The sequence below is a fragment of the Festucalex cinctus genome, chromosome 1 (genome assembly GCF_051991245.1).
Source record: "Festucalex cinctus isolate MCC-2025b chromosome 1, RoL_Fcin_1.0, whole genome shotgun sequence".
In the NCBI taxonomy this organism is placed as follows: Eukaryota; Metazoa; Chordata; class Actinopteri; order Syngnathiformes; family Syngnathidae; genus Festucalex; species Festucalex cinctus.
The window spans coordinates 32683789-32705389 of record NC_135411.1 but is presented as its reverse complement, the minus strand read 5'-3'; the positions used below and the strand labels follow the sequence as shown (position 1 = coordinate 32705389).

The window sequence follows — 21601 nt, the reverse complement described above, 5'->3', positions numbered from 1 at the left end:
TCCATTCTCTGAACCGTTCATCCTCACTAGGTTAGCGGGATTTATTTATTTATTTGTTTATTTATTTATTCAGTCATTTATTTTTATATTTTATTTATTTATTTATTTTTACGAGTCCTGTTTTTTTTTGTTTTTTTTACTGGCGGGAACAAGCTTCCATATTTCCATAATACTTATATTGTGCTGGTGTTACTCGGGGATCAATAAAGTGTATCGAATCTGAAGTTAAACTCAATCTCCCATGATGCCCAGCGCCTTCTTTGACGCAGCCGCTCCGGATAAAATCATCCTGTCAAGTCTTCTCACTTCGATCGTCACCGTAGAGACGCTGAGCAAACTGTCTCTCTATTCAAAGAGCTTCTTTTATTTATTTTTTACACATTTAAAACAGACATTTCAAACAAGTTTCTACTTGAGAAACCATGGTCGAGGGAGACAATAAGAGCGCCAACATGCTGGTTAGTACGAAGATGACGTAGATGTTGCTATCGAAGGTTAGCTTGTGCTAATCCACGGCTTTTGATTACTCTTGACGGGCCTTGGCTGTTAGCTGCCGTTAGCACGCACACTACCTTCCATTTCATGGCGTTCGTTAATTTAAAACTTCTGCTTTTTTGTTAAGTTGCTGCTGCTACTCGACTGTGACTCCGTCCTCTGCAACAATGCTAAGCAACTAGGCGTTTAACCTTGCCTGAAGTTATGAGTGTGACTTGCGGTTTCTCTACGACACATGACTTGCTCTCATGTTGAAAGTCACAAGGCTCCAGACTACAAGCATTTTTTAAGCAACGTATTTAGGAGGAGGAGGAGGAGGAGGAGGATGATGATGGTGATGATGATGATGATGATGTTCAACTATTAAGTTTTCCTCACATTGCAAGACAAAAAATATTGGTACCTTGAAAGACTGACATCCCTGATCCAATTTGTCAATAGGTGCAAGAGTGAATGGTTGCTTATGTATATGTGGCCTGGTGATGACCAATCCGGGGTTTACCCCACTTCTTGCCCAAAGTTGGCAGACTGAGGACATGACATGCAACAGGAAAAGGATATGTTGTGATGTGTTGCGCAGGCGCAGGAAACGGCGCATTTGGAGGAACAGCTTCAGGCGTGGGGCGAGGTTATCCTGGCGGGCGACAGAGTCCTGCGCTGGGAAAAGCCGTGGTTTCCTGGAGCGCTAATGGCTGTCACCACCACGCTATTCCTGTGAGTCTGCCAGACTAAATCGCTAGATAGTACCGTGTATCATGAGGCAGCCATTTTGTGTACTCATGTTAGGAACATCTAGGGCAGGGCTTTCCAAGTTTGGTCCTCGAGAGCCCCTATCCAGCCTGTTTTCCATGTCTCCGTCCTTCAGCACAGCTGAATCTAATGATCAGCTAATCAGCAAGCTTTGCAAAAGCCTGATAACGATCCCGATCATGAATCAGGTGTGTTAGTGGAGAGAAACATGGAAAACAGGCTGGATAGGGGCTCTCGAGGACCGAACTTGTGGGCCTTTTCCATCGTGCCCGCACGGCCGTGGTACCACATCACACCACACCACACCTCACCTCACGCAACCACACCAGACAGCAACCGCCGGTTTTCCATTACAACTGGCGCACAGCGAGAAGGGGGCGGCAACATTTCCTGAATGGCCAGTCGCGCCAACATTGAACCATATTTACAATTTAATATAGACCACCATGGATGAAATATTGAGATTCACGACTGGCTCACGAAGACAGCTTTTTCTGCCGCTGGAGCTCTCATTCAAGTGAATAGGAACACACGACCAGCCTCGTGATGTTTTTTTTTTTTTTTTTTTTTTAAACCACAAATGTTACAAATCCATCCAGAAGTACCTTTTTAAATTGTAAATATAGTTCAGCGTTGTTGTAAACATTATTATATTTATTGTGTATAATGTATTTTTCCCGACCGGCTCGCAAAGTTATTTGTGAATGAAGAGCTGCCGCTGGAGCTCTCATTCAAGTAAATAGGAACACAGGAGCAGCCTCGCGATGTTTTTTAAAACCACAAACATTACAAATCCATCCACAAGTACCTTTTAAATTCTAAATGTAGTTAAGCGTTGTTGTAAAACATATTTATTGTATATACTGTATTTTTATGACTTTGGCGAAGACCGGCGGGCTCTTCTGCCTCTCTCGCTTAAAACAAGGAAATGGGCGTGTGCCACGGCGTTGCTTGCGGCGGCAGCGGCGTTGCTGTCGGCCAATCAGACAACAGGTGACGTCACGGCCCCGCTAGTCCCCCAACGACCGGCGCTGAAGAACCGCTGTTCCGGGTTCTAAACAGCGGTTCCAACGGAACGGCTCGGCCCCGAAAAAGTCCCGTGGAGACACTAACATCTGGGGACAAAAATTGGCGTTCGATGTGGAACCGGTACGGTGGAAAAGCGCCATTGGAGACCCCTGATTTAGGGCCACTCCACACAAATCCCTTTGTAATGACTCGGGAATGATTCTGAATGTTGCCTTTGATTGTAAGTCCTTTTGGCAACCATCTTATGTCAACTTCTTGTCCCTCTCAGACTGATTTACTATTTGGACCCGTCGGTGCTGACGGGCGTGTCGAGTGGCGTCATGCTGCTGTGCCTGGCCGACTACCTGGTGCCCACGCTGGCGCCCAGAGTCTTTGGCTCCAACAAGTGGTGAGAACATTGCAGCGTCTACTTCCTGTGTGTCGGCATCTACTTCCTGTGTGCCTTTTTATGATGTGTTTTGGTCGTCCACTTCTGTGTGAGCTGGTGCTTCCTATACTGTATGTCACATTTTTAATAACATGAAGCAGAGTAGTAATGTGTGCACCAGACCACTTTGTGTTGACTGTTTTTGTGTGTGCGTGCACATCAGGACCACAGAGCAGCAGCAGCGCTTCCATGAGATCTGTGGCAACATGGTGAAGACGCAGCGTCGCCTGCTCGGCTGGTGGCGCCGTTTGTGCACGCTCAAGGAGGAGAAGCCAAAAATGGTAAAAGAAATGAAAATGCCCTAAAAGAGCCCCGGTGACTGTGTGGCCCGGTGTCATTTTCAGTACTTTGCTTCGGTGATCAGCACCCTGCTGGTGGTGGCCTGGATCGGACAGCAGGTGCACAACCTCTTGCTCACCTACCTGATCGGTGAGTAAGCGCATGATTGACGCAGAAAGTATTGTCAGCCTTTGATTGTGACAGAGGTATGATATGACATTTCCAAGTTCATTCTTTCAAAATATTTACAATGTGATTTCAATGATTCCCCCCCCCCCCCCCCCCACATTCTGTCTCACAGTTTAAGTATACTTATTAAAAATTGAAGACCTGTCCTCATTCTAAGTGGGAAAACTTTTACAACCATGGCAGACAAAATATGTTTTTGCCCCACTGTATTATCATTCACCAGTTCCCTAATCCCTACAAATTAATTTTCAATGACATTTTAGGCAACTATCTTGCTCCATTATATGAAATTATTGTTTCAGTGAACTTGTTGCTTCTGCTGCCGGGCCTTAACCAGCACGGCGTCCTATCAAAGTATGCCGCCATGGCCAAGAGAGAAATCAACAAGCTGATCAAGAACAAGGAGAAGAAGAATGAGTAGATGTAGTATTAGACTCACAATGCAAACCACGCACACACCCACACGCACTCACTCACACACTCTGACTACTGACTTGTTGACTGGCGTTGTGACCGCACACTTCTTGTCATCTTCGTTATTTGTGTGATCATGTAGCTCCTCATCTTCATCTTCTTTCAAGTCAACTGGATAGCAAAAGCAGTAAAAGCGCAAGTAATACAAAAAAGAAAACAGCCTGCTGCTAGCTGAACTCTGACCCCGCCCATTCCTCTGCTGTCATGTAAATAGGCCCCTCCCACTTTGGTGTGTTTGTTCTGTCGTGACACGTGAATCTTTACAATGTGAATAAAGTTGACTTTTAAACATAATTTTTTTTTGTGCTGCTCTCTTTTCAATTCATGTTCTTTCCCTTATATGGGTTCTGGTTGTGGGGGCAGCAGCTTTAGCAGGGAAGCCCAGACTTCGCTCTCCCCAGCCACTTCGTCCAGCTATTCCAGGGGAATCCGGGGAGACGGTCTCTCCATCGTGTCCTTTGGCCATCCCCGGACGGAGCCTTCTCTCGGTGTGCCGGAACCCCTCACCAGGAGGCATCCTATAATCCACCCCAGGTCACCTGCCACTGAGGAGCTTTTTAACCCCATCAGTGACTTCAAACCCAGAGTTAGGAGAGCCTGCCTCCAGCAACCCCAGACTCTGCTTCGTCTTTGAGGTATGTTTTCCACCGATTCACAACAGCAGCACCCCATTCTCATTATACAGCAGTTGATCGTGCACTGCGTTCCCCCTACTGAGACACTAGATAGTGGACAAGAATGTATTTGAACCATCTGGAAGTCTTTCTCCATGGCCTCACTACTACTCCCACGCCCAAGTTTTTGCCTCAGTGACCATGCAACGCCACCCCAGGATGTGGATGAAGTTCTGTCATAGGTGGAAGTTGAAACTCATTCTGTGTCAAATACAAATTAAAATTGCATGCAAGCGTGTGTCAATGAATTTTTGGTTATGTCAGCACTGTTAAGATCATCAGTGAAATATGATAGGAATTCGTGACAAAATTAAATGAACACCTTGTACATCAACACAAAGGGTTCAATCATATTTTGTTCCCAATAAAATTTGATTGCAGTTCAATTGTGCAAGAGCTGTGGGAATTCTTTTTGATAATTACATTTGTCAATCTGTCAACACTTGCTTTGTAGAAAAAATAAATAAATGAAACACGTCATCTTAATGCACAACTTAATAACGGCGGGGGGGGGGTGGGCAATGAGGAAAAAGGGACCGGGAGGAGGACGGGCGGGTGGTGGCGACAAGGGGGAGGGGACAGGAGACCACTGGAACATCGGAGGCCCACCCGAACCGCTTCGCCGGGCGCGGAGAGACGGACCCCCCATGGGCGGCACTGCCCTGAACACCATGGAAAGCAGCCCAACACAATACCCTACAGGGGGCCCAGGAAACGGCCAAGACGCAACCGCCACCAAGGAGACAACAGAGGGGCATAGCCACCCATGCCCGGCCACGGGGGACATCACCTAGAAAGTTAACCAACAAGCATGCCGTGACACAGAATATTAATGCGTAGTGTCCGTTGGAAGTGAATCTTGAGGAGGTGGTGAATGTAAGATGTCATTTGGTGTGGCATGCTCGATCCTGCTGGCAACAGCTGGGTTCCTGACGATAAAACTACTACTACTAATAATAATAATAATCATTAGGTACAAAATGCCGAATATAGAAGCGGCAATATAAGTTATAGCGATGTGCTGGCTCCCGTTAACAGGCAGAATTAAGTTGCCAAATTTAGATTAAAAGATTCCATGTACGTGGACCATGTTTAAATTTTGACACTTGGTTTTTATTTGAAGCAGAGATTATTTTTTTTTCCATTGAAATATGAGTTTTAACCACTGATCGATATTAAGAGTTTATTTTTCCAGTTAACAAGAATTGTTTTTGGCAATAGCAAGGGCTGTGAGTGTAGATTGAGATTGTTTACGTGGTAGGTCGGTTGTTGTTAAGTCACCTAGTAAACACAATCTTGGAGATAAAGGAAATCTACAGTCTAATATAGTGGAAAGCTTGTCCAAGACTTTAGTCCAGAAATATTTCACTGGAGTGTACAACCAGAAAACATGAAAATAAGTGTCGGCAATGTTTTGTGAACACTAGAGACAAATGTCGGAGTCGAAGAGTCCCATTTTCTTCATCATGTATTGAGTAATGTGTGTTCTATGAAGGATTTTATATTGGATAAGTTGTAAGTTCGTGTGTTTTGTCATTTTAAATACATTCTCACAAATTTGAGTCCAAAAGTCTGGTTCTGGAACTATTGACAGGGCTGTCTCCCATTTTGAGATGGGTAAATACATTTTATCTGTGTGTGAAAGTAACGCATATTCTTGATTTTTTTTTTTTAATTGTTGGAGAAAGTGTTGTAATATCTTTAGCTAAAACAGGCGGTTGGAGCGTACTCCGAAGTGTTGGAATTTGTTTCTTAACCATAATTTTTGACTTGCAGATAATGTAAAAAAAAAAAAATATATATATATATATATATATATATATATATATATATATATATATATATTTATATATATATATATATATATATATATATATATATATATATATATATATATATATATATTTATATATATATATATATATATATATATACATATATATTTCACATTTTAGGACCAAGTTTGTATATGATATAAACATATCTGAGAAAAGATGGTGGAGGTGTATAATACCTTTCTGCTCCCACACACCTAAATGAAACAAGTTTAAAGACGAGGTTGTACCAGATGGGAGAGAGCCCGCAGGGCACCAATTGGGATTTTGTGATTTCTAATGCCTTCCACCAGGCGGTCCGGGTGTAGTCAATCATTAGGTTTTTAAAAACAATTATGTCGCTTTATCAATGTTGTAATAAAGAGCAAGTCTGAAAGTCGGAGGTTGTTGCAACCTTTTTGTTCTAATTCCAACCAACAGTTGGAATCCCTGTTGGGTTGTGCCTATAGAAGGAGATATTGTAGTTGATTAGCTATATAGTAGTGCATAAATTTGGTGCCTCTAAACCTCCTTTGGATTTGCTTTTCTAAAGAGTAGACTAATCTTTGCTTTTTTTTTGTTTGTTTTTTTGCTTATTTTTTTGCTTTTTTTTTTGCTTTTTTTTAAAAATTCCAGTAGAATTTTGGAATGGATGAGTCCCGCGATTGGAACCAGTTAGACGTAGGTTTGAATGGAATAATTGAAAATAAAGAATTTATTTTTGGTAAAATGTTCATGTTTATGTTGGCTATTCATCCTATCCAGTTCCAGTAGTGGAGTAAAGTTTGAATTAATTCAGTTAATTTAGGTGAGATTTTTATGCCTAAGTATTTTAAATTACCTGTTGGAAAAGAGTAGCGTGGGTCCTGGCTTGCAAGGTTCCATGGTTTAAATCGACTTTATTTAAATTAGAAATGAAGAAGAAGGGGAAAAGGCAGTTGTAGCCCACATGCTGTTTTTGTGGAAAAAGGCACTTACAATACAAAATTGATAAATGTTTAAACAAAAAAAAAAGAAAAAAAAGACACTTTAATGTCTCTATTTGTCATTTTGTCTTGCAAAGCAGACTGGAGCACATCATGACAATGTTGTGTTGTTCTAAAAGGAATTAAGTGCAGAATTCAGATATATCAATATTTCAATTTTAATTTTTTTTGGCACATGAGGTCGGACCCTTTTTGCCAGGGTCGATCACATATAATACTGAAACCTATTGAATCAATGACTCCCCAAAGCCAAATTTATTTAGAACAGCAAAGAGAAAATACCAGTTAACCTTGTCGAAGGCTTTTTCTGCATCCAACAATATAATAACTGCCTTTTTGTTATGTTGTCGTGACATGCCAATCTGGTTAAAGAGCCTCCCAATATTGTTAGTAGAATGACGACCTTTAATAAAACCTGTTTGATTGCTATGAACAATTACTGTCTGTACTCTAGATGCCAAGGTCTTAGCGATAATTTTAATGTCAGTGTTGATTAGTGATATCAATGTGTAACTTGACGGAAGGGTAGTGTCTTTTTCTGTCTTTAATAAAAGTTTAATTGCTGCTGTATTCATATCTTGATGTTATGTAACCATTAATTTTAATTTCTGTTACTACTCTTAAGAATAATGGTGCAGACATTGACCAAAAGTGCTTTAAAAATATGGCCTGATAACTAGTGTTGTTACGATACCGATACTGGTATCGGCAGAGGTGCTGATATTGCATTAAAATAGTGGTATCGGTATCGGTGACTACTCACAAGTAACAAGCCGATACCATTAATTCCAACACTAATATAGGATTTTGGATGCAGCATCTTGTATCTTGCTGGTGCATGACATTCACTGGTATGTGACATGTTCACTGCATGCTGATCTAAGATATCCTATTGGCCCTTGAAAGCTCTGAACCAATGGCAGGACAGCTTTTTCATGTTGAGGAAAAAAAAACTCAAGTATCGGTATGGTATCGGTATCGGCCGATACTGCAAAGCTGGGTATCGGTATCGGGAGCCAAAACACGGTATCGGAACAACACTACCATCCGGACCTGGTGCCCTGCCATTTGGCATCCTGTCTAGAGCACTGTACAGCTCATTTATAGTCAGCGGGGAATCTAGTATACCTTTATGTTCAGTAGATAACTGAGGCATAGTTAAGCTACTGAAGAATGCCTCGGCGGCATGGTGGCTTACTGATTAGCACGTCCGTCTCCCAGTACTGAGGACGCAAGATCGAGTCCAGGCTTTGGCCTTCCTGGGTGGAGTTTGCATGTTCTCCCCGTGTCTGCGTGGATCTTCTCGGGTACTCCAGTCTCCTCCCACTTTCCAAAAACATGCATGGCAGGTTAATTGGGTGCTCCGAATTGTCCCAAGGTGTGCTTGTGTGTGTGGGTGGTTGTTCGTCTCTGTGTGCCCTGCGATTGGCTGTCAACCAGTTCGGGGTGTACCCCGTCTACTGCCCGAAGCCGTATGGGAAAGGCTCCAACACCCACGCGACCCTTGTGAGGAGTAAGTGGTTGAGAAAATGGAAGGATGGATGAAGAACGTCTCAATATGCTCAGGGTTGGGGTTGCTAATTTCTGAGTATAGGTTGTGATAATAGTTATAAAAAATATAATTCATTTCTTGTGGTGATAGTGTGCACTCACCATTTGCCCCTTTAATAGCCGTGATGAGAGATTTTTCCCGATTGCTTTGAGTTGTTTTGCAAGAAATTTACCTGATTTGTTATGATGTTTAAAGTAGTTTTATCTCAATTGTATTATAAACTCGGTCTTAATTTTTTTTCTGTTTTATTATGAATATGTTAATAATGGGGTGGAATGTGGTAACCACTGTCAGTGGTGGGGCACCCTCGTGCTCAGCCATCCCTGGTTTTGTTACTGCATCTATGATCTGCACCAGTTACCCTCATTATGGTTTGTGTGTGTGTGTTACGTTTGTTGTGTGAGTAGTATTAAAAAAATAGTGGTAGCCTTAAGTTTCCAAGAAAACGATGACATGATAAGTGCTGGACTGAACATCTGGCATACAGGGCAGATGCCCCGTGGGCTGACGTCTTTTGGGCCTAATGCAGTGCTATTTAATTATTTTATTTATATAGACGGCAAAGGGAGCCAATCAACATCAGTGGCAGAGCGACGTGGTAGCCAGCAGTCATGCGGGCCGGTGGTCCGGTCTAAGTCCAAACGCCAGGACCAATTTTTTTGTGTCAGTCCAGTCCTGGATGTGATTGACAAGGAGGGAAGTTTGTGCGAAAATTGTTTCCTGCTGCTGGATGCCAAGACAGGCAGGTGGAGGAGGTGAACACAACAGCTTTCAAAAGGTGACGGTTTCACGCAGAGGGCGGACCAGCAATGGCATTCTTCAAGTTTTTTCAATGGAAAACTTGCAAGGTGAAGACAATGGGAAAGTTCAACAAACTTAATTTTCCCTCTTGCTTGTTTGCATTCTCAGCAACTTTTTTTTTTTTATCCATATATGGTATGTCTGTCTACGAAGGTTTTTGGGTGTGGCCAGTGCGTACTGTACTTATTGGTGGTTGCGTTTGGGCTAAGGCATCCTCGCACTTCGTGGTCATGGACAAGCTGATGTTGACAAGCACATTGGTGCTACTGCTGCTGTTCACAGGTGAGACATTTGTCAATTTTTTTGTCCGAAAATACAATCATTTTATAACAGTAGTTTATATTTTGTTCTTCTGCGCATTTTATTTTACCATTAATTTGATTGTAATCACTGACATTCTGGAATTAAAGGATAGTCCAGACTATTTTCAGCCTCACGAAAAGAAGCTATAAATTTACCTCAGATCTGGCCATTTCAAATAATATAAAAAAAGATGCATGAACATAAAAAACTGCTTTCAGCCTCAGTAAGTACAGTGAGATGCTTTTCAGGCTGCTGTATGTGCAGCGCATTATTAAAAAGAAAAGAGCGGTATTAAAAAGAAAAACAGGAAAAAAATGGAAACACTGTTTGCGCATTCCCTGTAGTCATGGGAACACCGCCTGGTCACGTACGTGGGCCACTCGATTTTGTGTCGGCTCTGCCTCCCGAGGGGATAACAAGTCTTTTTAAACACAAAGCGATTTAGCAATTGCATGCACGATCTATATCGTTGCATGAGAAATGGCCGTTACCCCCCCGGGGAACGAGCAATCGAGCAACGTGGCGCACCTCGTCGTTGAAACCCGTTCTATCCGTCCGCACCATAACATGTTATAAGCACACGCACACACAACACCAGTAACCAACATCAAATGCCCGATCGTGCCCGATGAGGGGAGAGAGATTTTTTTAAACTATTCCTAATAATGTACCGAGACGGTACATTAAGAGAATTGTGTGCCACGGCGCTGCTTTATTTTTATTTTATTTTATTTTTTTAAGCATGCCACGGCGCTGCAGGGGGAGACGTTTCACTTGGATCACGTAACATAAATAACCAACGCTCGTACAATAACTATAGGGCCATTATAGAAGGGGAAAATGTAAAGAGTTACATTATAAGTTACAGCAAAATAGTATTTTTTTTATGCGAGTGGAGTGGCTTATTTTCCCACTACCTGTGAAGTGATGCTGATGACCTGTTTCTCATATGGTGTCAAGAAAGGAGGAGGAAAAAAAGAGAAGAAGCAGAGATTGACACCATATGAGAAACAGGTGGCTTAAATAAATCTCCTAATTAAGGGGGTGGAGTCAAGGGGCAGGCCATTGGGATCACTACACAGGTAGTGGGAAAATAAGCCTCCCCACTACATCACGAAACAAATGGAAGGGCGTTAGTTGGAACACTGGTCTCTACTGAGGAAACTTAGCATAAAAAAAACAAAAACAACCAAAAATAGTTTTTCATAAACCCTTTCAAGAAAGACATACGCTATATAAAAATCCCATTAGAGAGTTTTGGATTTTTTTTTTTCAATCCTAAAATCTGTTGTAGTAAATAAGGTGTCGGGAATTTGTGAATGATTCAATGCATTCAAAATCATTCACTCATTACTGAATCACTATGACAGGATTTTTATAGAAGGCTGTAGTTGGTAATGGTTGAAATTATTCATCAAATACTCCATTATCTTTCTATAGAGATTTTTTCAGAGCTTCCCCATTTCGCTATAAAATGTCGCCAAGGATGAACAAGCCCACGAGACAAACACTTGTTTTCATTGTAAAGCATCTGACAGGCAGAAAAATGCAAAAACAGCACCATCAAAACCAGTCGACGGCAACAGGGAAGCTGATATATATCGTCCTTCTAAAAGAAGGACGATATATATTATATATCATCCTTCTTTTAGATTAATCAACAGGGGTTAGGATTATCTGTTCCAAAGCTAAACTTCAAAGGAACGTTTATCACAAGTTCAAAAGTGTAAATAGTTTTCTGACATGAGGTTTAAAACAAATTAGGCTGACAGATTGCGATGAGTTATAGTTGTGTAAAAATGTGGTTGTACGAGCAGAGTTTGTTACAAAGGCTACTTACACTGTCAGAAGAATATTCTGGAGTACAGTCATGCAGTGTAATAATGTTCTGAGGCCATACGAGAAGAAAAACAAAACAACTTTATTGAACTCACAGCAGGGAAATTCAGTGCAGTTTAGTAGTCTGAAACAGTGCTCCTATATTCAACTTGACTTTTTTTTATAAATCTTTTAATTGTGTAATGTAGTCTAATGTGTTTGGTCTGGCACAGGAGTTGACAAGTGACACATGCTAATTATTGCATAAGTAGCATTTGTGACAAGCGCTTCACATCTTTGTTGCATTTAATCGGAGCCAAGTTATCGTAGGAATGCACAGTGCAACAGTGCACATGACTTCATAGTAACTTCCTGATTCACAGAAAAACCTTTTGGACTTTCTACTCAACTAGAAGTTTACGTTTGGAAAGATGAATTTAGCTTAGTAACACTAAGCTAGTAACACTTGTGATCCATCTGTTTCGTTTAGTAGAATGTGTGACGTCTATAAAAGCTACTTTTTAAACAGGTGGCATATGATTGTCAATACAGGATGCTTAACTTTGACATTTGATCATATCAGATGAATGAATAAACGGAATGTGCTGCTTCTGAAATATCAACATGGAATGACATGTGGAATTTTTGTCTTTTTCATCTTCAGAATGTGGAGCGCAAATAGATGGTGAGTCATTGCCTTCCTTCATTCATGTGTCCAATCCCTTTTTGATATGTTTTTATCACTTGAGCATAACAATGTAGCAGCACATGGGTGGGAAAAGTACATTTTATACATCACACACCACTTATTTGTTGTGTTCAGATAGGCATTTTGTTCCCTCCAAAAGAAAAAGATGAGATTAAAAAATAGCATTTTCATTGCAGCTCCATTGTTCATTAGGTGTATTCAGACCTGCACTGTTTGGTCCGCTTTAAACGGACCAGAGTTCGTTTCCCATGCTGATCCGGACCTTTTGTGCAGGTCTGAATACACACAAACGAACCCTGGTGCAGATCAAACAAGCGGACCGAGACTCACTTTTTGAGGTGGTCTCGGTTCGCTTCCAAACACACTCGGTGCGGTTCGCTTTGCTTTTCGCTTTGCTTTTGTCTGAATACAAACCACGGCCGATCCGCTCCAATTGCAGGGCATATGCGCCTGTTGGGGCTTAACAAGCCACCGTAGCCAAGCATCACGAGGGGAAGTGAATATTGTGCTTAAATTCATTCATAATCATGCGTATTCTGTTTAGCCACGCTGCAGTCATCATGTTGTGGTAGGGGCGGAGCATGCGAAGCGCAACGGCTCCTCTGGTTATAGACCCTTCTAGTGTGACATCACGTTTAAGTGCGCCCCTTGCGGTGGAGGGCAGGGCGTCAATGCAAATGAATTAGAAAACAATCAGTGTGACCTAGAAAATAAGTCAAATAGTTGATAAATCAGCGACCAATGCTATGCTGAACTTGGCTCAAAGAGAGATGAGATTATTCTTTTGGCTGCCGGCAGTAATTCTAAACCAGGCGGAAGACAGTGAGGAGTGAAAGACTAACACGGTGGCTAGTGCAAAACTACGACGCAACTGCTTTGCACCCACAAAAAGTAGGAGGATATGCTCAGATCATTTTATATCAGGTAGTTTTTCTCTTTTTCATGGGTCATTACATTAACCCATGATTGTAAATTTGAGGCAGACGTGATGAATGTGCATTATTATCTTTACTGAAACAATCATTCATACTTTTTTGCATAAGTATTCAAGTAATTTTGAACCAAAAAATTACAATTTAACACGATTATCACAATTAACACATTAACACTGCTGAGGAAGGTGTTGTAAACGTGTGTTCTATTTATTAGCAGCTAGCAAGCTAAGATAGCTCAAAGACTTCGATATACCGCAAAACAGGTATATCCGGACACAAACGAAGTCATGAATGACAATTTACATCATGAAAGTAGTGATCAACGTACTGTTTAAACCAAAAACAACATACCTTAAGCTTATGCTTCCACTTTGCCCTCCAACAAACTCAATTTTTTGTAGCTAGCGGCTCCAAACGGCTGGTTTCAATGAGTCACAGTAATGTAGTGTCCTACTCGAGACGTTTTTTGTGACACTTGACATATTGCCCACCTTTAACGAAAACGCTCGCCGAAAATCAAGCTCTGTACATTAATTTGTTATGGGATGTTTGCCCTCCGTGAGGCGCAACGGAAGCTAATCAGTGACGTCAGCTGGAAGGGTCTATATTGTGTTTCAGTGATGGCACAAAAAGAAACTATTTTCTCTGAAAAAAAAAAACATCAATTTATGTCTTGAGTAGTTTTATTGTAGATTATCGTGGATTTATTACCTGACCAATATATCGACAATCACGGTATCGTCATATCGTGAGATAATCGTTATCGTGAACCTTGTATTGCATATCATATCGTATCGTGAGGCACCCAGAGGTTCCCACTCCTAATTAGAATAAAGCTGTGGTTCTCAAACCTTGACATTAAGTAGCACCTAAAAAAAAAATTACCGTAGTCTTCCGACTACCACCATCTTGACTGACTGTGACCGTAGGAGGCCGAAGTGTTCAGCTTCAACTTCTGAATGACTTTCAATGTCTTGCAAATATATTAAACAATTAATAAATTTTTGAAAATAGTATTAAAATGTTAACTGCAACTGAATTGTAGTTAAACGCTAAACAACTGAACTGTATTTAATAAATACTACAGTATACTATATTCATTTATTGTATTAAAAAAAATTAATCTCCTGTAACATTATACCATTTGGAATATTACGAAAGGAAAACTACGTACCAGAAGTGCTACTTGAGTCGTACCACATGTAGATAATCATTGGAATAAACTAGTTTACATATCAACGTGTTCTTAAAATAATCGCCTAAGTCATTTTTTCAGATTTTTCAGGAAACACAAAAAATGGAACCATTTGTATCATGAGGAGATGGTTTGGGCAAAAATAATAATTGTTGCAAAAAAAAAAAAAAGACTTGTGCAATTATTCCACACCTCATTTTTCCATTTAATCTATGAATGAATTAATTTAATTTACCGGTAATAAAAAAAAAATCTAAAGTGGGCTTGTGTGTGCACACATCATGTGTGCGTATGTGGGGTGTGTGTGTGTGTTTTTTTCAGTGTGTGGGCAGGTCAAGGCCCAAACCCGTATCGTGGGGGGTGCAGTGGCTTCTCCGGGTGACTGGCCCTGGCAGGTCAGCCTGCACACCTTCGGGCGTCACTTCTGCGGGGCGTCGCTCATCAACAACCAGTGGCTGCTGTCGGCCGCACATTGCTTTGCCAGGTAGTTCTCACACTCATGCAGGGATTCATCAACTTCTAATCCTAATGCCAATTGACCTTAGTGTAAACCACGCCCGCATGACCTAATAAACCAATCAAGACGCAAAAAATGACGGAGGGCACTGCCCGTCACGTTTAGTGGTAAGGTCAATTAAGGCAACAAAACTGCTCCTAAATGCCACACTGAATTAGGAATAAACACCTATCATAAAATCCCATAAATATGACACTTTTTTGTGTTCATAATAAAATGAACTAAAATCCTCCCGCAGTATGGGGTAGATGCCACGGACTTACGACTTCCCTAAAGTGTGACACACGGAAGTCGGAAGTCCCGCCTCCTCCGTAGCATATACCTCATTATACGCGGATTCATTTAAAGTGACAGTGTGTATAAATTTTGGCCATCTAGTGGTGAACTAATCGAATTTAACAACCTAAGTTTGAATCGAATGCTCATTTTTATATGGAATAAAAAGTGACTCAAGATAGGTGGAACGAGTCTGATTTTGGTCAAGAAATAAGCAAAAAATGACCATGGCAGTGAACGGAGGGGTTGGTTGACTTTTTTGCAGGCATATAGTAACTCATGGTGTGTGGGTGTGGGTGTGTGCGTGTGTGGGCGTGTGCATGCATGTGTGTATGTGTAGGCCCAAACCTGTGAAGGCGTTTTTGGGTCGTCAGAGCCAGGAGGGTTCAAATCCAAACGAGGAATTCCGCAGGATCACTCGTATCATCATCCATGCCAACTACAACCCGCACACCCTCGACAACGACGTGGCCCTGTTGAAGCTTTCCTCACCTGTGAACTTCACCGACTTCATCAGACCCGTTTGCCTGGCGGCCCAGAATAGCACCTTCTTCACCGGAACCGAAAGCTGGGTCACCGGATGGGGAGACATCGACTGGGAAGGTCAGTCAGCTTGAGCCGAACCATTATGGGAAAAAAAATAATCTATAGATTAGTATTGAAATCACAATTAATGAAAAATATTTTTCACGGTTCAAAACTTTTTTTCCACAACTAATAAAAATGTCAGCTCTAAATATAACAGCAAAGAACAACCAGACAAACCATTTGGGACATTAATCATCTTTCTTGCCCTCTTGTGGTTCGATTAGGGAATGTCATTAATATTTGTCAACAGTGGGCATGTGCAGCCCTTTGAGACTATTGTGTATATAAATAAACTTGACTTGACTTCCTTGATTGTAAGAAGCCAAAATCAAAATCATGATTACATTTCAAGTCATTGCCAGCCCTACATTCAGGGCTGTATATTGTCTTTGATGTTGACAAAAAACAAATACTTTTGGATTGGCTTGACACCAAAATAATACCAAAATTTAGTTTGTTTAAAAACAAAACAAAAAAACAACTCAATTGTCTTTGACATTCACAATTATATGTAATGCGCTTCACTCAAGTGAGTTCTCCGCAATATCCATCTGGTACCTCTTCACAGTAATTTGGTCAGGAAAGGGGGAACATTCTGTACAATAATTTGAGCTGATTGCACGATGCGTCATTCTACACGTTTTTTTCAACCAATCACGGCCATGGGTGAACATTTCGTCTTCGTTCTTGCCGAAGGGGGCAAAAGCACGAACATCTTACCAGCTAGAAATTCACGAAGTGCCCCTCGCTGTTCAACATTCTACAAGGAAACTGTGAGTCATTCTGCGAGAACAGAATTAATTGTAGCGTCCATTCGTCCATGTTAGATTTGTTTGTTAGCTCCAGTGTCGGCGTTGACCTGGTTTCGTCACAGTTGCATATCCCGCCCCCAAACACAATCTCTCTCTGTGACTGGTCTGAACCATCAGTGGTTCGGATCGGCGGAAATCAACGGGAGAGGTACAAGATGTATTCTCCGGGGTTTGTGAACTCACAAATACCGCAATAATTCATCTTGCGAGAGCAAAGTTACCAGAGTCCTGCAGGTTTGAGATGTTTCCATTCACTAGCACAACTGATTAACTCATTCACCCGCAGCCATTTTCACTGAAGCAATCTCTTTTGCTCCCGGTTTTACTGGATATTGACTGATCTTGAAAGGCTGACAGAATATTGTGTTCTATTGCTATAAAAACATGGAACCTACCAAAAGAAAGATTAGAGTCTCTTCTTTCATCAGGAAAAAAGTATCTTTCTATCTGTTTCCGTTCTGCAGCAATAAGCATTAGAATATAGCTAAGCTTCATCATTATTCACAAATCTGTTTAAAACACTGGCAAAAAGAGCTTGTTGCAACATGGCCCTAGTTTATTGCTTATCCTCTGCTGCCACCTGATGGCCATGTTCGTAATAATTACCATTGCTTAAACCGTTCTCTTCAGTTCTGAGGTTGCATCAAAGCCTTCTGTATGCTCTAGCTTAAAAAAAATACATCAAACACATATAAATACATCTTTGGGACACTGGTAATATTTAAAATAGAACTTATTTATACATACCTTTAGTATCAGGTGTGTTGGTAGGTGGAAACATCTAAAACCTGCAGGACCTCAAGGAGCGGAATTGGTGAACCCTGAATTGTAATGTATAATTTTGTGTGTGTGCAGTTCCTCTACCAAGCCCCCAGAACCTGATGGAGGTTGAGGTTCCTGTGGTGGGGAACCGCCAATGCAATCGTGACTACAATCCCAAGAATACAATCACAGACAACATGATTTGTGCCGGCCTGCGAAAGGGAGGAAAGGACGCCTGTCGGGTGACTTGATTTTCATGTTTTTTGGTGACAGTTCATTTCTACAACCAAGCCGACAATTTGTAGGAATCGAAGTACTGGGAACTGGCTTTCAGTTCCCATACTGACATGTTGTTTTGAGATGAGTGTATTTTATAAAATAAATCCAAACCTTGCACTTAACATCCATCCGTGCTGTGAAATGTTGCTCTAACTTTGTGAAAGACATTTTGGCAACACAATCCATGAAGTTGTCTTTTGTCTAAAATCTAAATCTATCACAGAAACAGTTTTCTGTTTCAGCACGGTGCGTCATGGGATTTGATTTTCTACTGAGATTGGTGATCACTACTTTTGAAAATGAATACAATGAGGGCACTCTACTGTCCATCAACAATGTCACAAAAAATACAAGTGGTTGCCATAACAAGGACACAATGGTGCTCTACAGGGTGATTCTGGCGGCCCAATGGTGAGCAAGCAAGGGTCCCAGTGGCTCCTGAGCGGCGTGGTGAGCTTCGGAAGAGGTTGCGCCGAGCCAGAGAAGCCGGGTGTCTACGCTCGGGTGTCCCGGTACCAGGACTGGATCAGCAACCGTACTAGTGGCACCCCCCTGCCAGGGTTCGTCACTTTCACATCCGAGGGCACTGACCCAGACCTGCAGGTTAGCTGGACCGACCCAAGACCAAGCAGTGTGACTGCGACGCCCACCAGTACTGGTACGACCAAGCGCGAGCAGTGCCGCACACCAACACTTTCAACATTTACACAATTACAAATTTAAAGTTTACAAAATAAATATTAAGTGTGTGGAACACTGAAAAACTAAATCTGATACGGTAGCTAAAGCTAAATTGGAATCTTTAAAGGCATAGTGTGGAATAAATTAGTGCCATCTAGTGGAGAACTCATTATTCGTTCATTGTAAAAACACACTATTGATTTAAAAAAATGTCCTATCACAACAACGTACTTTTTTTTTTTTTAAATATAAATAATCATAGATCTAGTAATCACTATATTATGTGGCTGGAGTCTCACCTGACAAGAGGCTGACATGTTTCGCCGAACATCTTTCTGCTACGGATGCCCAAAGGACAACTTCGCAAATGTAGTTAGCCCTGCTTACAGCTAGCGTCCGACCCGCTAACCCTCCACAGCTGGAGCCTGCAGGTGGTCGTCACTGAATTCCGTGGTTCAGACTCCCGTTACTTTTTGCTCTCTACTTTGCTCTCAAAAGCACTACTATATAAATAAAGATGACTTGACTTCACTTGTTAGCCGCTTGATCCAGCCTATGTTTGGCTCGGCTAACTCCCACTTGCCACTCAGTGGCTGCTCCGGCTAACTGTCGCTCGCCCAGATGCTCCCTCACTCATGCCAATTCCAAATAATAATATTGGTGGTTAGGCTTGCAAAGATTGGTCTCGATGAGTCACTGTAGTTCACGTGCTTCAAAATGCATGCGTTTTGGCTGTACAAGGACTCCTTGAGTTATGATGTACGTGACCTACGGCGTTTGACTTTACGATGCCTGTGTCCGTGGCACTTTTTTCTTGTTAATTTACCACAGTAATCACACCATTGTAAAGTTATTTAAAGTTGTGTTGTTACCTCCAGCAGCGGGCGTCCATCGAGCAAGTCAGCTCGCCATCAAGGGCGTCACATTTCTAAAAATAAATAAATAAATAAATAAATAAATCAGCGTCACATTTCCATGTTTAAGTTGCCATTAGCTCCGCTTTGCCCTCGCTCAGCAATGAATGTCCGGCTGGAAACACAAAATACTGGTTTTGGTATATTCCCGGCGGCGCAATTTATTATTATTTTTAATTACTGTAAAAAGTATTTTGATGTAATTATCAACTTTAACATTGAATTCTGACCTATGTCGAAATTCGGGATACATCGCCATCGAAAGGAACAGAAATCGCCCATAACTCGAGGACTCCCTGTATTATTTGGCGACATCTCGTGGTCAACTATTACACACTGTACCTTTAAATTAAAACTTTTATTATGAAAATTTAAATTCATTAGCTTTGTTGAAGATCAAATTGTCTTAGATTTTTTTCAATAACATATGTTACAAAACAATTTAGTTGTGCTGGAAGACTGTAAATTTTCTCATGCTTAGAGATATATATTAGCTGTGTCTTTGTTTACAAAAACAAGCATTTAAGAATGTAAATATTCTTTCATGTTAACAAAAATCAGGTATTAAAAAAGATGCCCTGTGATGTTTGCTTTTGTAGCATTTTGCGGGCATGCCCCTCTGAACGAGCGTCTGTCAGGTTCTGGCACATCGTCGGCCAGGGCCGGCATGTGGCCCTGGATGGCAAGTCTGCATTGGAACGGGAGTCACGTATGTGGCGGCACGTTGGTGGCCGAGGACAGCGTGCTTACCAGCGCAGAATGCATCATGAGGTAGGGCAACAAGTCAGCACATTAACAAATGTTCCTATGTTGCCTCATCCGGCCATTCTTCGTGTTTTTCTGATGTACATTAGGGTCGCTAATGATGCTTTCATTTTTTATGAGGGTCTGAGAGATTAGTGCACCCCATTGGGAAGGACTGTTATAGATCAGATACAGCCGTGTCGACTGTTAAAGCGTGCTTGTGATGTGCAGGTCCAGCACGCCGTCCGAGTGGACCGTCTTCCTGGGTCGCGTGAGGCAGAATGGCTCCAACAGTTTTGAGACGGCGATGAGCGTGGTCAGTATCGTATCCAGCACACTATCAGGTTCAAATGTGGCAGTCCTGCGGCTGGCATCCCGGGCGCCGTTGTCCCCCTTCATCCAGCCCATCTGCATGGAGAGTGGGCAGACTTTCGCCACTGGCTCCACCTGCTGGGCCGCCGGATGGAGTGAAGGCCGAGGAGGAGGTATTTGCAATACTTCAAATTATGTTTGATGTTTACAAATTAGTACCATGTCCGTTTTAAAACCTCTTAACTGTCTTCTAAATCGAGGTGTGTATGTTCATGTGGGTTGTTCATCCTCATGACTCAACATCTTCTTTCTGGTTCACATTGTAGAGGAGCAGGCCTTGCAGGAGGTCCAGACGCCACTGGTGGATTGTGGGAATGCATCGTCCACTAACATTTGTACCCAAAATCTGACACTAGACCAGGTGACCTTCAACTCTTCTGCCCATTTCACGCTGCACATCTAAACTTTTTGATGGATTTGTAAAGTATAATACAGAACGGGAAAGAATGTGTCTTATTATGACTTGTGTCGACGCAGGAGGACAGTGGTGGGCCGTTGATGTGCCAGCTGGGCAACGCCTGGTACCAGGTGGCGGTGCTGGGGACTAGCAGCAGCAACCCCAGACAAGCAGAGGGCCAAATGATGGTCTTCCCCAAACTCAGCCTCTTCAAGGACTTCCTCATGCAGGCGTTGGGGGACTTCTTGTCTCCCCGCGACTCCGACTCTAACTCGGGCTCAGCACCGTCGCTCCTCCTCAGCCAGCTCCAGGTGGTCCGCATAGGCTTGCACGCCATCCTGATGCTGCTGTGCCACTGAATGAAATAGAGGTGGTGCCTGCCAAGGGCCCTACGTCGATGTGATTGTTTTTTTCTTTGATTATTTATCCTAATACCAATCAAGCTTTTAACTCGTCACTCCCAGCCATTTTCACTGAAGCAACCTCCTTTGCTCCCATCTGTTTTGCTGGATTTTGACTGAATTTGCCAGTCCCATAGAATATTGTGTTCTATTGCTATAAAAACATGGAACCAACCAAAAGAAAGGTTAGAGTCTCTTCTTTCAGCAGGAAAAGAAATCTGTTTCCGTTTTGCAGCAATTACCAATGTAATATAGCTAAATTTCATCATTATTCACAAACCTGTTTAAAACAAGCAAAAAATGCTTGTTGAAACATGCCCTGGTTGATCCCTTATACTCTGCTGTCACCTGTTGGTCGTTTTTTGTAATAACTACCATTGCTTTAAGCCACCTGTTATGTCAGAAGCTGAATCAAAGCCTTCTGTTTG

General features: G+C 41.9%; 2 protein-coding genes across 2 annotated transcripts; both read left to right on the top strand.

The window, feature by feature from the left end:
* The first annotated feature begins 253 nt into the window (after window positions 1–253).
* arl6ip1 (ARL6 interacting reticulophagy regulator 1) lies at window positions 254–3937 on the top strand. The gene is made up of 6 exons (XM_077530666.1): window positions 254–458; window positions 1076–1209; window positions 2543–2662; window positions 2865–2982; window positions 3046–3130; window positions 3472–3937. Exons 1-6 carry the CDS (start codon window positions 423–425, stop codon window positions 3588–3590), a joined length of 612 nt encoding a protein of 203 aa, XP_077386792.1. The 5' UTR covers window positions 254–422; the 3' UTR covers window positions 3591–3937.
* A 5759-nt stretch (window positions 3938–9696) lies between these two features.
* Window positions 9697–21220, top strand: LOC144024338 (polyserase-2-like). The gene is made up of 10 exons (XM_077530551.1): window positions 9697–9752; window positions 12256–12276; window positions 14752–14914; window positions 15564–15826; window positions 17479–17627; window positions 18055–18322; window positions 19859–20030; window positions 20235–20488; window positions 20642–20736; window positions 20853–21220. The coding sequence occupies exons 1-10, from the start codon at window positions 9701–9703 to the stop codon at window positions 21129–21131; spliced, it is 1716 nt and encodes a 571-aa protein (XP_077386677.1). The 5' UTR covers window positions 9697–9700; the 3' UTR covers window positions 21132–21220.
* The last annotated feature ends 381 nt before the right edge of the window (window positions 21221–21601 follow it).

Excerpts from the sequence above, each read along its gene's own strand:
- LOC144024338 (XM_077530551.1), top strand. The coding sequence starts at position 9,701 with ATGGACAAGCTGATGTTGACAAGCACATTGGTGCTACTGCTGCTGTTC. Across the intron at positions 18,323-19,858 it reads TGCGACGCCCACCAGTACTG|CATTTTGCGGGCATGCCCCT; the intron begins GTACGACCAAGC and ends TTGCTTTTGTAG. Across the intron at positions 20,737-20,852 it reads AAAATCTGACACTAGACCAG|GAGGACAGTGGTGGGCCGTT; the intron begins GTGACCTTCAAC and ends GTGTCGACGCAG.
- arl6ip1 (XM_077530666.1), top strand. The coding sequence starts at position 423 with ATGGTCGAGGGAGACAATAAGAGCGCCAACATGCTG. Across the intron at positions 1,210-2,542 it reads GTCACCACCACGCTATTCCT|ACTGATTTACTATTTGGACC; the intron begins GTGAGTCTGCCA and ends TGTCCCTCTCAG. Across the intron at positions 2,983-3,045 it reads AGGAGGAGAAGCCAAAAATG|TACTTTGCTTCGGTGATCAG; the intron begins GTAAAAGAAATG and ends TGTCATTTTCAG.